This window comes from Vipera ursinii (genome assembly GCF_947247035.1).
Source record: "Vipera ursinii genome assembly, chromosome: 6".
Lineage (NCBI taxonomy): Eukaryota > Metazoa > Chordata > Lepidosauria > Squamata > Viperidae > Vipera > Vipera ursinii.
This window is the reverse complement of record NC_139515.1, coordinates 44,521,780-44,538,334: the sequence shown is the minus strand read 5'-3', so window position 1 is coordinate 44,538,334 and position 16,555 is coordinate 44,521,780. Positions and strand designations below refer to the sequence as shown.

Genomic DNA, 16,555 nt, shown 5'->3' with positions numbered 1-16,555 from the left:
AATTACTTCTGGCAAGGCTTTGATTTCTTTGCCCTGGGTAAACCTTTGCAGTTCATCCTATTCTGTTTCTGTGAATACTTTATTTCATATTATAAATAGGCGTTGATCTGCTAGTCTCTGTTCTGTTATTTCTGATTCTGGATGTTGTTCTTTCCAGAACTGGTGCGTTCATTTTAGATATCCTCTTCTTGTTGGACTTGATCTGTAATAACAGATAATTATTTCTTTGTTTCAATCACTGTGTATTTGTGACAGGTAAACACCTTTTCTTCCAATAGTTCTGCAGCTGCTGGCCCTGGTTGCTCAGCCAACAGTCCCGAGTCCTGTAACCCATTTTTCACCAGATATCCAGGAACTCCAACATCTAGCGTGGACCTTGTTAACCCCGGTGACATCCAAGCCATTATGGTATTCTGAAATTTATGTCTCACCATATTTTTTATGGGAGAGACACTCTTTGTCCAGTAGGGTTGAACCTCTGGCATAGCTCTCATCTTCCTGAGAGTACACAAGCCCCACAACCATGTCAAGGTAGTGCCTCAATGGGGGAATTGTTGTTGTTGTTGTTGTTGTTGTTGTTGTTGTTGTTATTATTATTATTATTATTATTATTATTATTATTATTATTATTATTATTATTATTATTATTATACAGGAGACCCTATACTGTTTCAGACAAGTGGCTGTCCAGTCTCTTCTTAAAAATCTCCAGTGATGAAGTATCTACAACTTTTGAAGGAAAAGCCATTCTTCTGGTTAATTGTTCTCACTGTTAGGAAATTTGCCCTTACCTATGAAACTTATCTAAGAAACATATCTAAGTTTCTCTTGTCATGCTATGAAAATCCCATTCATCAATAATTACTCAATGTATAATAACCAGTTCAGCCATTTATGACCATAAAGTGCTGCTTATATTAGCCATCAGTCTATAGATACAATATTCCTAGCTGTGACTGTGACCTCCCAGCATTACACAAAGTTCTTCAGCTCTTTCTGGATTTGTCAGGGATAGAACTTGATTAAATCTGTATTTAAATATGGAAGCTCTAATATTTTAGGGATAGTTTATTGCCTTAGATGTTTGCTGTATTCTTTGACTGAAATGATCTATTTATCAGAAATTAGTTGAGCTCTACTTTGAAATAATAGTTTAATTTGTTTATTGAAACAAATATTGGTTTCTAACAAGGAAAAGAGTGTAGACAGGTATCTATACAAGGAGTATCCTAACACATGTGTATCTCAAAACATATAAAAGAATAATTTCTGAAGAAATATGCAATATTATTAGTAGTGCATTATCAGGACTGATCGAAATACTTCTAAAAACCTATCCTATTATAATATGGTACACAGAACAAATATTTTCCCCAAAGGAAAAGTTTTTTTTTAAAAAAAAAATCTTCTAACACTGCTTGAAAAGAATGATTTAAAAGAAATACAAAGTAATTTTCAACATATCAGGAAGCCCTGTGTTTACCTGAATTGCTCCCACTCGATACAATACTGTTTCTCTGTATTGTTCTAGACTGACGGTGGCAATTTCCTCATAATAAAAAAGATTGAGACTTCTTAAGGAATTCCCAGGCTACGTGGACATTTATGTTTATATGAGCTTCTCATATTTGATCAAATCATTATAAGAATAGTTTATATGGCAGAAATTGTTTCTTCTGTTACATAATTTCTTTTGAGAAACAGAACAGATTACCCAATAAAGAGTTCAGTAAATACTTACAAGAAAGCATAGGTGAAAAATATATATTCAATAGTCACTCTATTTTAAATAAACACATTTTATCTCAATAAGTCATATTTTTGGAATATCTCAATAACTCATATTTTTGACTTTGTAATGTGTTTATCAAACCAGAAGCAGATTTTATATAGCAGTAATATTGTGGAGAAACCTTTCACACATTTTTCCCTTAATCATCCTGAAAGGAAAATAGGAATATTTTTAATGACATTAGATTAGAACATGTCCTCCCTCCAAAACATTTGGGGGTGGTTATTTCTTCTGCAACCTTGTATAGCAAAGCAAGAAAATTAGCAGTCTGTGGGAAATAACCAGGTTTTCTTACTCTATCCATCACAGACTTAGTATAAATTGGTTTGCCTCTCCCCTCATCACAAATCTCAAGAAAGTATGTCCAAGTGACCTATCCAATCTTAATCACACATTGGAAGATGCTTAGAGGTTACCATATCTTAGAATAGGGACGAGAAAAACATTGTTGATTATTCTCTTCACAGTCCTCTACTTTCTCTTCCATTGCATTCCTACAGTCACCAACTGCAACAATCCATTTTATTAGCTAGCCAGAACAACAAAGGGAATTAGGATGGCATATTATGATCCAAGCAAAAGCTAATTCTCGTGATGAGGAAAGGTTCTTATATCGTAACAGCCAGTTCAGAGAATATGTGATAGCATGGTAGATGCATGTGTCGTGTGCCTCTATCTGTCCAGCTACTTATTAGTTGCATTGTGTAGTTAGAATCTGTATCTAAGACAAAATGTTACAAAGCTCTTCCCAACCAGTATTCCATGGTACTGTATTCATTGGATTGTCCTATTTTTTATATAGTTTTAATTTCTGTGAATGCAGGGAATGACCACAATAATCTATAGTACATCAACTCTATTACCTGAAATAGTAAAATGATTTTTATATTAGTCGTCATAATAACATTTCCCTCCATCAGTGTATTTAATCCCCTCTTAAACTATGACATCAAAGAAGAGGACATGATCTTCAAGAAAAGAAGATTTATTTACAAGCAATAAATCAGAATAGATAATACAAAGAAATCAAGAGATGGATAAATTGAAAGATAGATTAAAAAACCCCTAAGAGCTATAGTTGCCAATGTCCTTCAGGCTAAAACACAGGCATAATATGTTTCTTATTTTGATTTGAATTGGAGCAAAATCACCATTCCAACAGAAATTTCTGTATTCTACATGATTAAAAGCCACAAATAGAAAAGAGCTCAAACAAAGTCCAATTCCTACTTGGGAAGAATTGAGTAGTGACAATAAAGCTTCTGAATATTCTTCTCCCTATGCCTCCATGATAGCAACCCAAATTATCAATGGCAGAACTGGTGTGTTGTTTGAGAATAGCAACATTCTTGTAGTAATCTGAGAGTCTGGAGTCACGTTTATTACAGCAGGCTAGAATAAGATTCAGTTTACTGATAACTGAACTGAATCTCAATTTTCTTAACCAGTTTTGATCAATGAAGTTTGGATCTTTTCCATTTTTCTCTAGGACCTGTGTTGCTCTGTCAAATTTCACAAGAACATGTGATCTAACCTTTGCACACTCTACTCAATATACTATACATCTGCTGCTTTTCCTCTCATCTTTACTAATGGATTTTTTTACTGAAATCCTCCAGATAGATATATACCCAGGGATGGCTCTCAGTGGGTTACTAAACTATCACTTCCAATAATCAACATGGCTTTACAGTAAGAACTACTAGGGGTTGGTTATGAGATTCGGAATGTCACAACTTACCATGCTACAAACATTGTGTAAGGTTCCAAAATTCCACTCATTACACTCTTTCCTTTCCATCTCATGGCTTCTTTTTTGTTCTGTCTAGCCTAATAATATCACAATATATTTCTAGCAGTTCGCAACTACATTATTTAATTAAGGTATTGGGTGTTGCTGGATAATTATAATTATAGACTTATAGTTAACCTAAGGATTTCATATTTAGAGTCTGATAAAACACAGTTGGAAACTGTATAATTCAGCAATGAAATTTTAAAAGGGGCATTTTTTGCACAGTCCATTTGGTTGCATATTTACCCATGTTTTAATGAGGGTTTGGGCAATTTCAATGTGTCCAAGAGATTGCTAGTTTAATTTTGTGTTTGATTTATTCCAGGCAATTCATGTGTACCAAGATGCGTTATAACTCTATGTTCAAACTAGTGTAGACAGTATTTTAAGAAATAGCTAACATGTACATTAAAATGTTTTTCTAATTAGCATTTCAGGCTGCCACTTGTAGCAATACAAGATCAGAATAAAATGAAATTTAATGAAAAGAAAAGAAAATTACAAATCATCATGCTTTACATTATATAGTTTTATCTCTTGTGCCTAATGTAGTTCCAGTGTTAACTGTTTTAGTGAAGATGGCTTACATTTTTCTTTTATATAAAACAGCAATATAAAAATAAATTTAATGATAATTTCTGGAATTACAATTCCTGTTTCTGTGCAATTACATAGATTTTGTATCAGTACTGATTGTGGTTAATACTTTTTTGACCTCCACATCTGTTTACCAAACAATGTGACTAATGCCTAAACAATTGTAGAAAATATGAAAATTCATAAAATACACAGTACTGCAAACTGGTACATGTGAATTTGAATTCCAGATTTGCATCTAAATATGGCTTTCATTAGTTGTCTGGCTTGGGTTAACTGGTTTCATGATACAGCATCAATAATATGCTTATAACTGTTTTCCTAATTTTCTGCTGCATATTAGCAGATATAATAATATTTGCATTTGGGATTTACAAACTGCCCTTCATTCCTTCTTCAGTGCCATGTGGATCTTGCTAGAATACTAACAGTAACGTGTTAAAAATAAATCTGTTGGGCCATATTGAAAGTTAGAAGCAGCTGTGAGGTAGATAGTCTAAGAGTGAACAATATATTTCATTGTCCACCCAAAGCTGTCTGCCAGTTATACGTCTGGGAACAAGATAAGAAAAACATTCCTTTAGCTTTTAAGGAGTTGAATATAGTTGATCTATTATCAAGAAATCACAGAAGGATGTTGAATAGGCAGCAATATTTTATGTTGGCTTTCTTAATGTTGGCAAGAACACATCTTCCCAGGGAGGGGAAGGCATATATGATGGCTTTTTGTATCACTGTTAGTCTTTCCATGCAATTAAGGATCCCCTGGGTCACATGGGCTAGGAGCCTGAACATTTGAATACAAGCTTAAAAGGTGGGCAGTGCTTTAACTGGGTTAGTAGCAGGGCTCTTTGATTTCCAGAGGGCAGCTCCAACTTTCTCTTTGAATGGACCCTCTTACATTAGTCAGTGTAATTTGATGTTACAAAGTAAACGAACATCACATAAATGCTGAATATCTATCAGGTAAGAAATTGTTTTTTTACAAAAGTGAAAAATATTGATTGTTAAAAAGTAATGTCATGATTATGGTAGTTATTATAAAAGCTTTTTTCCCCATTGCTTAACTGATGGGCTATCATGTAAGGCTTTAAATAATAGGGGTTTTTTTTTTGGGGGGGGGGTTGTTTGTTTGTTTGTTTGCAATTGCTTTGTTCCAGACATTGGTGTGCAGCAAATTCATTACTTTTGGATAATGATAAGTACAGCCATTTAGCTACTAAAGAATGGTTATATGAATAACATTATTTTAGGTATTTATTATAATCTTCATTTCGTTTAGTACATAGATTATTTCTCTTTCTTTGTACAAGAACCTGCTCTCCTATTGCATGGGCCTTGTTTAGGGTACAGGCATCTCTATTTTTAGAACTTTATTTAAACTGGAGTTCAAGACCTTTTGCAATCAGGATGGAACTACTGGGTATAACCAATTATGTCCAATTAATGGCACAGATTTATTTAACATTGTTAAGTATGGATTCAACTCACTGTACATTTAAAATTGAAAATAATTTTAATACATTCAACAGTTGAAAAAAAATATATTATTGATGATTGTGAAATTAGTATGTCTTAAACTTTGCCAGATATAAAAAATAAAATAATTATTTAAAGTAATTAATTAAAACTTGGGAATGTACATATATTTAGCCTTTTTGTTTTTAATTTTTAAAACATTATGTCCTTATTAGATAAATAAAACATAATTAAAACTTGGGAATGTACATATATTTAGCCTTTTTGTTTTTAATTTTTAAAACATTATGTCCGTATTAGATTTCTTAACCACTAAATTGGTTATAGGTAGATATAAGAAAACCATCAAAGTATAAAATAAAATATGTAGTTTTACAAATTAAATGTAGGCCTTCAAATTTTCTAATAATTAGTAACAGCCAAATCATTAAAGTTTGTCAGAGAAACATTCTGAAAGTTGATGAAACATAATTCTAGTTATTTATGGTTGTTCTTTTTATTTCCTTTAGAGGTAAATCTTAGCAGTTCTTTTTGAAAGCTTATAAGGCATTCAGGCATTTGATTCCAGGGAAAGGATTTATTAAGAAGGCCTTACTGTGTTTAGATCATCATTTAAGCAATTATCTTACTCCTAATGATCAACACTACATGGTTTTGACAGTAAACACACTGTTTTCTTTATTTTAAAAAAACATTTAAAAGTAGCAATATAAGTTAAATTGGATTCTAGGGATCTTGGAACAAAAATTCTCCACAGAGTAACTTTCTGCTGCAATTTTGTTTACTGAAATATTTATATGCCAACCTATAGTCATGTTATTAGGGAAGCTTACAAGATATGGAAACAGGTGTTATGTCAATTCATGTTCTTAGCAATTTACCAAGTAAAATTCTAGAAATATTAATGATGAAGCAGTTACAATGCCTGTCATAATATTTGTGACAATTACTACTTTCAAGAAAAAAATAAACTTGACTTATTTTGTTTGATCAAGTATTATTTAATCCTTTTTTCTAGAAATGTGTGCTGTATTGGCCAGAGAAGAGAGGAATATATGGAAAAGTGGAAGTACTTGTTGACAGTGTGCAGGAATGTGAGAATTACACTATCCGCAATCTAACATTAAAGGTACTATTTTTTATATTGTTGTTTTTCAAATCACTGTATGTAGCTATTAGTTCACACCACCTATAGTACTGAACTAAATATAAATAAAGGTTTATATTTATTTATTTATATTTAAATTTATATACCGCCCTATTCCCGTAGGACTCAGGGCGGTTTACAGGGAAAATTAAAAGTTAAAATACATCATATACAATTAAAAATGATTAAAACTAAGATTAAATTAATCCCTGAACTTAACTAAAACCCCATTAATTAAAAATTAAAACCCCTCAGTCTGGGCCAGACAACTCAAAAAACCAAGTTTTCAAGTCCCTACGAAATGAGCGAAGGTCGGGGGCGGTCCTAAGTTCCGTGGGAAGCTGGTTCCAAAGGGCCGGCGCGCCCACAGAGAACGGCCTTCCCCTGGGGATAACCCGCCGGCATTCCTTAACCAGCGGTACCCTAAGAAGGCCCTCCCTGTGGGAGCGCACAGGACAATGGGAAGTTGATGCCGGCAGCAGGTGTTCCCTTAGATAGGGAACACCTGCTGGTTAAAGGTTCCCTTAACCTAAGGGAACACCCTTAGGTTAAAGGTTCCAAGAAAATAACTTACACAAGAATATGAAAAAACTATATTCAGCTGCTGGTAGCCCAGTCTATGCATTAACATGGTTGCTTAATATGGCAGCATAATATAATATTGTAGAACTATAAGGTATATAGTATCCTAAATTATGAGTAAGATTATCAGCCTTCCTCAACTAAATGCCGTCCAAAATTGTAATCTTTAAAGTCTGTTAATATGAATTAGGATAAATACAGTGTATGTCTAGAAGATAGCTTGAGAAATGTTATGTATCAATAATGAAGTAGATTTCTATTTTATACATGATAATAATATTTATGAGACACATTTGGTCTTTATCCCTACCAAGTTGAGCTGATCACAGTTTGATAGCAGATTTTATTTGGCTTATCAAGCTTTTTGCCTGGGAAGATTCAGATGATAGCTAGGTACCAATAAAAATATCCAGCATATGCAGAATTTTCCATTGCCAACTATAAAAACATGTCCACCATTTGAGTTCCAAAGAAGTACTTGCTTACCAATAGAAGAGAATATTTGTAGCTTAGGGTTGAATCTGTGGGCTACTGGGTGCTCTCTGAGTGTGATTGGGTTTTTTTTGCAGATGTTTCATTACCAAACCAGATAACATGATCAGTGATAGCAGCGATGAGGTTACCTAGTTTGGTAATGAAACATCTGCAAGAAAACAACCAAGCTCAGAGAGCTCCAAGCTCCCCAAAGTACTTGCTTCACTGTGTGCAGAAACACATTTTGCCTCATTTTCAATCAATGGTGTTGTTAACATATGTATGTCGTTCATCGTTTTCAGCAAGGAAACCAGTCGAGGAATGTCAAACATTACTGGTACACTTCTTGGCCAGATCACAAAACTCCAGTCAGTGCTCAACCTCTTTTACAACTCATGCTGGATGTAGAAGAGGACAAGAGAGCTTCAACTGATAGAGGTCCTATTATTGTTCATTGCAGGTAATTTTCACCTTAAAAATGATTTTAAATTTTAATGGAGCAGGATAGGAAAAAATACAAATTCAAAATTGATTTTTGCAATGTTGATTGTACATGTCAAGAAAGTAGAAAGCTGGTTCATTTACACAATAAGGAGCTTTTTATTGAACTCATTTCCATCTGTATAAGAAATATCTTTCGAAGCTTCTGGCAAGAATCTTTCTCAGCCTAATCTGGACTAAAACTCATACTTTTTCATGCAAATTTTATGATCTATCTATATTCTATAATTATCCAAAAGACAACAATCCTTCCCCTTATGATATGACGTCTTCAATTCAGGCAGGTCCCCTATTTGCTGCCTAAAACAGATTTAATGCTCAGTAGTAGCCTTCTAGCAAAGTGCACAGCCACACATTTTGCTTGGCCTGTTCCAGTATGGTCCACTTACCACTGACATTGTCCTCCTCCTCCTTCTAGCCCACCAGAAATGCATCCCCTACCCACCCTTGTTGTCTAGCTTTGGTTCAAAACTACTATCGTCATACCTGAACTGTCACAAACTCTTCAGAATGGATCATCTCCAGCATTTTGTTCTGATATAGCAACAGCTACAACTGTGATTGGTTGTAGGGCTTGGCATATTCGCTCTCTGTAGTGTCTGATCACTGCCCTAGCTTGTAGATCGGCTATGTTCTCTGCATTTTTTATAATCTTGCAATTGATTAAAAAAGGCCTATTAAGCCAATGAACTGTGCCAAAACCTAGAGAATTATGCTCCGTTCAACTCTAACATCTTCTAGTGGACACCCTGTTGATTAATGCCCAGTTTGGATGAGATATGGTCCCTAGCTTTCCCTCACCCTGTCTACAATATTGTAAAGCTTTCTTTCACTTCCCTTTATCTGTTTATACACCTGTGTTACAGCTTCAAGATAGAAAGATTAAAGTTTCCTTTTAATAAAGCCAAGTTATCATTTCTTCCTTGTTACAAAGTTTCCATGGCTCTACATAGTAAGGTAGGAACCAAAGAGCAGCCTGTTCCCCTGATGCTTTGATTACCGTAGCATGAGAGTACAGTAATGATGTCACAAAAGTAAGTAGAAAGAAGAATCTACTTCAGTGGCGAGGGAGATAATGTGGGAAGGGATTTGAAGGCATCATGTGTGCAAACCTCTAAGAAACCAAGGAATGGGATGGGGACTGGTGAAGAAGGAACAACTCCAAAAAGGTAGGAAAAGGTAGACGTTGTTAGACCAGTCTACACAAGAGTCAGACAATGAGGCTGGCCTTTCCTGTATGAAATGGAAGGCAAGAAGCAAAGCAACAACGAGTCAGGTCTTTGAAGAACTATAGTCTGGACGGAACACCAGCCTGGCCTCATTGGCAACTGGAATCTGGGCAGGGATTTCTTAAGAAACAAGCAGGAAAGGAGAAGCCTAAGGAAAAAAGCAGTTAGACTGCAATGTGGAATTGCCCAAGTCTCGCCTTTTGGTAAATCTCACATCTGATCTTAACTTACAACAAACAATAGTTGACACTGATCTTGCATCCAAATAGATAGTAATCCAGAACTCTTCTTCAGTGAATGATACTACTTTTAGAAAACATATAGTTTGCTGAATTTCCCTTCCACCACAATTTTAGTAAGATCCCAGGTTATATAGCTTTTGATAATCTTTTACAATGTGAATTATACCATGTGTTGAAAATACCTATTTTCTCACCCAGTGTAAGGGGAGCTTGTTTTTATAGCAGTTCATAGAATAAATTTTCTACTCATCTTCTTTTCTATAATATGGTTTTTTAAAACGGGTCCCTGACCCCCCGGTCTGTGGACCGGTACCGGGCCGTGGCATGCCAGCAACTGGTCTGCACAAAGAAGCAAAGCCCCATCCATGGGATGCAGGCAGCACACAAAATCATGCACTCTCTGGTCCATGGAAAAACCTTTCTCCACAGAACTGCTCCCTGGTACCCACAACGTTGCGGACCTCTGTTTTAAAATATCAGAAAAAATGCAGTTCCATGAGTTTATCATACTGTGGCAGGAAATGTACATATTTGTATTAAGATCTCAGTTGTGCAAGGAAAGAGGGAAAATACAAAAGTGTCTGGGAAACTAAAATCTAAGAATATGACATTTTTTATTTTCTCAGATATCAGACATGTGTCTTGTTTTTGCAATATATTACATTGCGATATATTATAAGAATTTAGATATTCTAGAAGTTTATGGAGCTGAAAATTGCTGAATTTTTAAGAAGAGGTTAAATATCATGTTCATCTACTTAATCACATATTTTTGCATGGAACAAAAATCAAAAGTTTCAACTAAATTTACATTCATTAAATTGCTAAGCTTCTAAACAAATTTAAATTTTTATGCCACTCAGAGCCACCTTGTAGAGGAGATGGGTGCCATAGAAATTTAATACATATGTAGTTCTGCTGAGAAAATAAAATGGTTATCTGAGATTATCCCATCAGTAAATTAGGAACAAAGCCTTTCTCCTTCTTCTATGGAGAATATTTCAACACTTAAATATCCTGTGACAACAGCCATAATCTGTCATTTTAATTCTATTCAGCTTTGGTTTAATTGTTTTCCTTGACAGTGCTGGAATAGGAAGAACAGGGTGTTTCATTGCTACTGCGATTGGTTGCCATCAGCTCAGGGAAGAAGGAGCTGTTGACGCATTGAGTATTGTCTGCCAACTGCGTTTGGACAGGTAGGATGACATAAGAGGACAAAATCCATTAATATTTGCCACCCAATATTTTTAAGTGTCACTCTCGTTCCTGTCATGACCACTATAATTCTGAAGTTTTTGTAGGATCCAGAAGAACCAAACTAATAAGCAAAATTAATAGCAAATAGCTCCATTGTATGTAAAAGAGCCTTGGTGGAGCAGTGGGCTAATGCCTCCTTAAGTAACACCAGCTGCCTGCAATTAGTGCAGGTTCGCAAGCCCACCAGGCTCAAGGTTGACTCAGCCTTCCATCCTTCCGAGGTAGGTAAAATGAGGACCCAGATTGTTGGGGGCAATTAAGCTGACTTTGTAATAATGCCACTTGGGGTGTGTGTGAAAGCCCTAATAAGCAGGCATATACATAGAATGAAGGCTATTGCTAAGCACATTGATTTGTGCTTTAAATTGTAAGCCGTCCTAAGTCTTCGGAGAAGGGCGGGATATAAATGAGATTTTTAAAAAAATCAATTTAAAGTTTTTGCAAACTCAATTTCCTCTTTATCCAACATTTCAGTCCACGCCCTTTGTGCCCATTTACAATAAAGAAGTAACTAGATTAATGGGAATGCATCCATGCAATTCCATCATTGTGTGTGCTTTGGCTCTTTGCTAGGAATTTTAGGGGCAAACTCATAAATGCATTTGGCAAAATGCAAAATACAATTAAACATGAAAAGCAACATTATCAGCAGACAAATGGTGGGAGAAGTAGTTCTTTGATCTTTCCATGATGGCAGTGCCCCCTTTAAATTTGTTCTGTAAATTCTAAGATTATTGTACTTGACATCTCTTATATTTCCCTATCATCCCCAGCCAGGCTATTTATGTGTTAGCTACAGCCTGTAAGAAGAATGCCTGTGAGAAGAATGACCAGTTTATTCCATAGCTTAGTGGAATTCCACAATGTGTCTTTAAAAGTATCTGAGCTGTGTATTTTACTTTTATGGTCAGATTAAATACAGCTCTGCTGTCAATGCTGAAATGAGTCATGGCTTCAGCATTTCTTCGATGTCAGCTGGTGAGACAGGAAGCCTGTGAGGCGTTAGAAAAAGGACAGGAAAACCTGCAGCCTGTACGTGTGCTCTAGGACCACAACAGGTCATCCATTTAGTGCCAGAATGCAAATTCATGGACATCAGCAGTCACATTCAAATTTTCTTAAACGTTTGAAGATGCACGTTGCTTGTTCTGAATTTTAAATTGGTAAATAGTTCAAGGACTGGAGCAGCATCCTCTGAAGAACAGCAAACAAAATCAAGACATTTGACTGCAGAACTGCATAGCCCAAAACTATAATTGAAAAGCAGCAAATAGTGCCCTTCCAAGTTTGAGTTTTGAATATATTTTAACACTTTAATACATTTAATAAATGCCACATGCAAAGGATTCAGATTGTTATTGGCTTATTATTTAAATAAAACTTAATGATGCTACAGAAAGTTAGTCAACTTTAGCAAAAAAAATCAGCTTTTCTTTCTATATAAAGGAATAATACTCTGTAGTTGGACAATGTCCTTGTGGCAAGATTGTATACATCTGGTGTTACATTCCACAGTGTATTCTTTATCAAGGGAACATAAAGACATGAAAAGGCATTTCAACAGTCATTGTAGTCACAATAGATGCCAGAACTAAGCTGCAAAAGTATTCATCATTTTTGACAGAAGAGAACCTGGCAACTATTTCATGAAATGTCGGGGTTATCATTTAGCCTAGTTTCCTTCATTTTTCACAGCTGTGTCCATGTGGGCATGTTGGTCTTGCAAGTACAACAGCAGTAATTGTGATGGCACCCTTTTGCCATCAATACTTAGGCCCAAACATCTTTTGGGAGTGTGGTGAGGCAAAATGATGGCTACCAAATGCCCAGACATTGTCCAGGGCTGGAGAATATTCAAGGTGGAGACTACTCAGGAAAAAAAAAGTATTAGAAACTCTTCTGTAGATAATAAAAATAAGGATAAGGGGGAAAATTCTTTTTGTTATTATTATGGGAAACATTGTTCGTGGGGGGGAGGGGGAATGAACTCAGCTACAACTGTAACACTTGCACTTTGCATCAGCTTGGCTGCAGACATAGCAATGAAAATGGTCCAAGATAGAAACGTCATTTTCCATGGTCACATTTCTATCATTCTGATTCTGGTTGAGGGAGGGAGTTGGATGGTATTTGAAATGATGCTATCCCCTGCCAAACTAAAATGGAAATGCAGTATGATTGGGCACAGACACAGATAGATATTCTATCAAATTGTGTTAATTAATTAATTAATTAATTAATATGCTGCACATTTCACTATTGAATCGACCCTGCTTACAACAGGATAAAAAGACAAATATAAAACCAACTACAATTAATAAGAATTAAATACAAACTAAAAACCAAGAGGATAGATGACACAAGGCTTTAGGGAGGGAAATGCATTGTAGCATCAGCGAGACGTTACCTTTTTATTTTGCTCTGCTTTCTTTTGCTTTTCAGAGGTGGAATGGTCCAAACAAGTGAACAGTATGAATTTGTTCATCATGCCTTGAACCTGTATGAAAGCAGGCTCTCCGCTGAAGCTATCCAATGAAACCAAGATGGAAAAAGTAAACAGATCACTCTCTTTTGAGGTAATTTATCTCATTACCTTCCAGCAACTTCTTCAAGGAGTTGACAGCTGTAGAAGGAGAAACAGAGCATTCAACCTGTCAAAGGAATGTGGATCCTTTAAAAAAAAAGCATTGAAGATTGATGGACTCTTGTCTTGAATGTATTGTTCCTGAAACAGTTTTAATGAAGGTTAATATGCTGATGTTACATTGAATTTTTCACATATACACACACATGTATACACGTGTGTGGGTGTGCATATATTAAGGAAGATTTATTTCTGTATTAATGGAATATGAAACACTGAATGTATGTATGTACAGTATGTATGTATAACAACTGGATGTGGGAAATTTCACAGAAGAAATGTGTATACATGCTTCAATGTTTGCAAAGTCTGTCTTGTGAATAGCCAGTCAGATGTTCAATTGTACCTGCTAAGTGCTATTCCCTATTATGCGGTAAACTTCATTTGGAGTGCGTTGAATTTTTGGTGGCAAAAGCTGCAAGGGGATGGTTATTAGTAGTAATCTCCACAGCATCCTACAGAGGAAAAATAAAATAAATTTGTGGGTTTTAAAATGAATAAAAATCAATAACTATTTTATATGATGACTGTAGTAAATGCTCATAAATATTTACTGCAAATAGTGAATTTGGTAAAACATTGGGGAATAAAATGGGTGCAACACAAGGACCATTTCCTGTGCAAATTATATGAAAAAAGATGAAGTTATTTTTTTAAAAAAGGAATGCATTTAATGAAGATTGCTGGATTCTTTTGAACGTCCATCTAATTTCAATGGAGCTAGGTCAAGAGAAATCCCTAATAAATTGCATCCAGTGTCATTTTGCAATAGTTATGCATTTATTCAATACCACTTACTGTGTTAAAAAGCTGCTCCAGGGCAGAATTCTGTGCATGTGTAATCATGAGTCATTTTACAAACAAACAGAAAATAATCTTTGTAACATATATTTATATGGCAAATTTTAAAATATTTCCATGTCTTTTAATTTTAAAAAAGTTGTAAACCCTCTACTCACATGTGAAGTTGGATGCTTGGAGAAACAAAATCTTGAAAGCTTTGTTAAACATAAGGCTTATTTATTTTTTCCTAGCTGGCATTCCACCTTCAAAAACTCGAGGGTTTTCAGCACACAATTTATTCATAGGTTTCTAAAGCAAATGATGTTATCTTTGCTTCATGTAGTTAATAAACTGCATATAAAGATGCTTGTAATTTTTAAATTTTTGTTTCAGTCATTATAATCAAATATTGCTACTTTTCTGTTGGAGTATTCAGTGATACAACATTCTGCCTGAGAGTATTTCTCCAAGGTCTATATATGTCTTCTCACTATTCTATCTGGGTGATCAAAAGTAATGTGTAAGAAACCTTTCTATTCCTATAATTTAATACAGGGGTCCCCACCCCCAGTCCATGGACCGGCACATACAAGATAAGCCCAATTCACGAGATGCAGGCAGCACATGAAACCATGCCCCCTCCAGTCCATGGAAAAACCTCTCTCCATGGAACTGGTCCTTGGTGCCCAAAAGGGGCGGGGGGGGACCTGATCTAATGAACTAGTACTTGTTATACTTTCCTTAGTGGCAGCAAGAGAGAAGCAGATTATAAGATTGGAAGGTCAAGGCACGGGCAGACCAAGAGAAGAGCTACTGCTTTTGAACTCTACTACTGCTGCTGCTGATTCCACTACTCTACTACTTTACTACTTCTACAAACTGCTGACTCCAAATTAATCCAGAATAAAGCAATCAGAACCCTACTTTCTGGATGACACCACAGGGACATTTCTAGACAGCAAGAGTAAAAGTAATATATTTGTCTGTAGCCCAGTGAGAAATCCATCTGATTTCCAGAGCAACCTATATATTTTAAGAGCAGCGCAGTGGCTCACTGGTTAAGGTGCTGGCTTTTCAGCTGGAAAGCCAGCAGCCCAAGTTCAAGACTTGAGCCCAATCTGTCGAAGTGAGCTCCTGTCCTTGCTGTAGCTCCTGTCAAACTAGCAGTTTGAAAGCATGCAAATATGAGTAGATAAATAGGTACCACTTTGGTGGGAAGGTAATAGCACTCCATGACATCCTGCTGGCCAGTTAACCACATAAATGTCTTTGGACACCGCTGGTGCAATGGCCTTGAAACAGAAATGAGCCCTGATCCCTATTGTTGGCAATGACTAGTGGAGTAAAATCTTCAGGGACTCCTTTATCTTTTTTTACCTATGCATTATAAAGCTGAGGCTCTAAACTCCACAGTTCTTGAATTGTGCCACCTTTTTCAGTAATGCCACAATATAAGAAAATCATTCTTCAGGGCCATGCTTATTATTTCGTGCATCCTTCCTCACTTCAAAAAGATGTGGAGCCAATCCAGGCAAAAGGTATTAATTTCTTTCACAACCATTGTTGTTTGATAGAGAAAAACGGATGAAGTGACAGCAAAGTACAGTGAAAAATGATGTCATGAAGATGCCATGTGAATGTTACAAGTTGGCACTCAGGGCACAAATACTCAATTGAATTCATAATAAAGAGACCCCAGAGAACATGCCCTTCTTCCTTGTAGGATACAGAGAAATCCTATATGACATCTAAATATGTAATGTTCCTAGATGTATAAATAACATATCATTACAAAAAGCTGGTGGTATTTACAGGACAACACAGTATATATTTACACACAAGTACACCTGCAGACAGGTAATTAAACCAAATTACAGCTCCTCTTCCTTAGCTGAGATCTGTTTTTAATGCCTTCATGTTTTGCTTATGTTTTCCTAAATATAAGAGATAGGACAATAAAGAACTGTATGAAAATTCAAAGTGATGTAAAACTCCCCCAAAAACAATTGAATAGAAGGAAATGTTCGTCA

At 35.6% G+C, this 16,555-nt stretch overlaps 1 protein-coding gene across 2 annotated transcripts in view; it reads left to right on the top strand.

Moving 5' to 3' along the window:
* PTPRR (protein tyrosine phosphatase receptor type R) overlaps window positions 1-14,819 on the top strand; it is a gene marked incomplete at its 5' end in the record, with an annotated part of 101,090 nt that extends 86,271 nt beyond the window's left edge. For both annotated transcript variants that reach the window (XM_083366644.1, XM_083366645.1), the window contains 4 exons: window positions 6,682-6,792; window positions 8,169-8,326; window positions 10,924-11,037; window positions 13,541-14,819. In XM_083366644.1, coding sequence (XP_083222770.1) covers window positions 6,682-6,792; window positions 8,169-8,326; window positions 10,924-11,037; window positions 13,541-13,634 — 477 coding nt within the window. In that variant the 3' untranslated portion in view covers window positions 13,635-14,819. The remainder of the gene's footprint in view (window positions 1-6,681; window positions 6,793-8,168; window positions 8,327-10,923; window positions 11,038-13,540) is intronic.
* Between the last annotated feature and the right edge of the window lie 1,736 nt (window positions 14,820-16,555).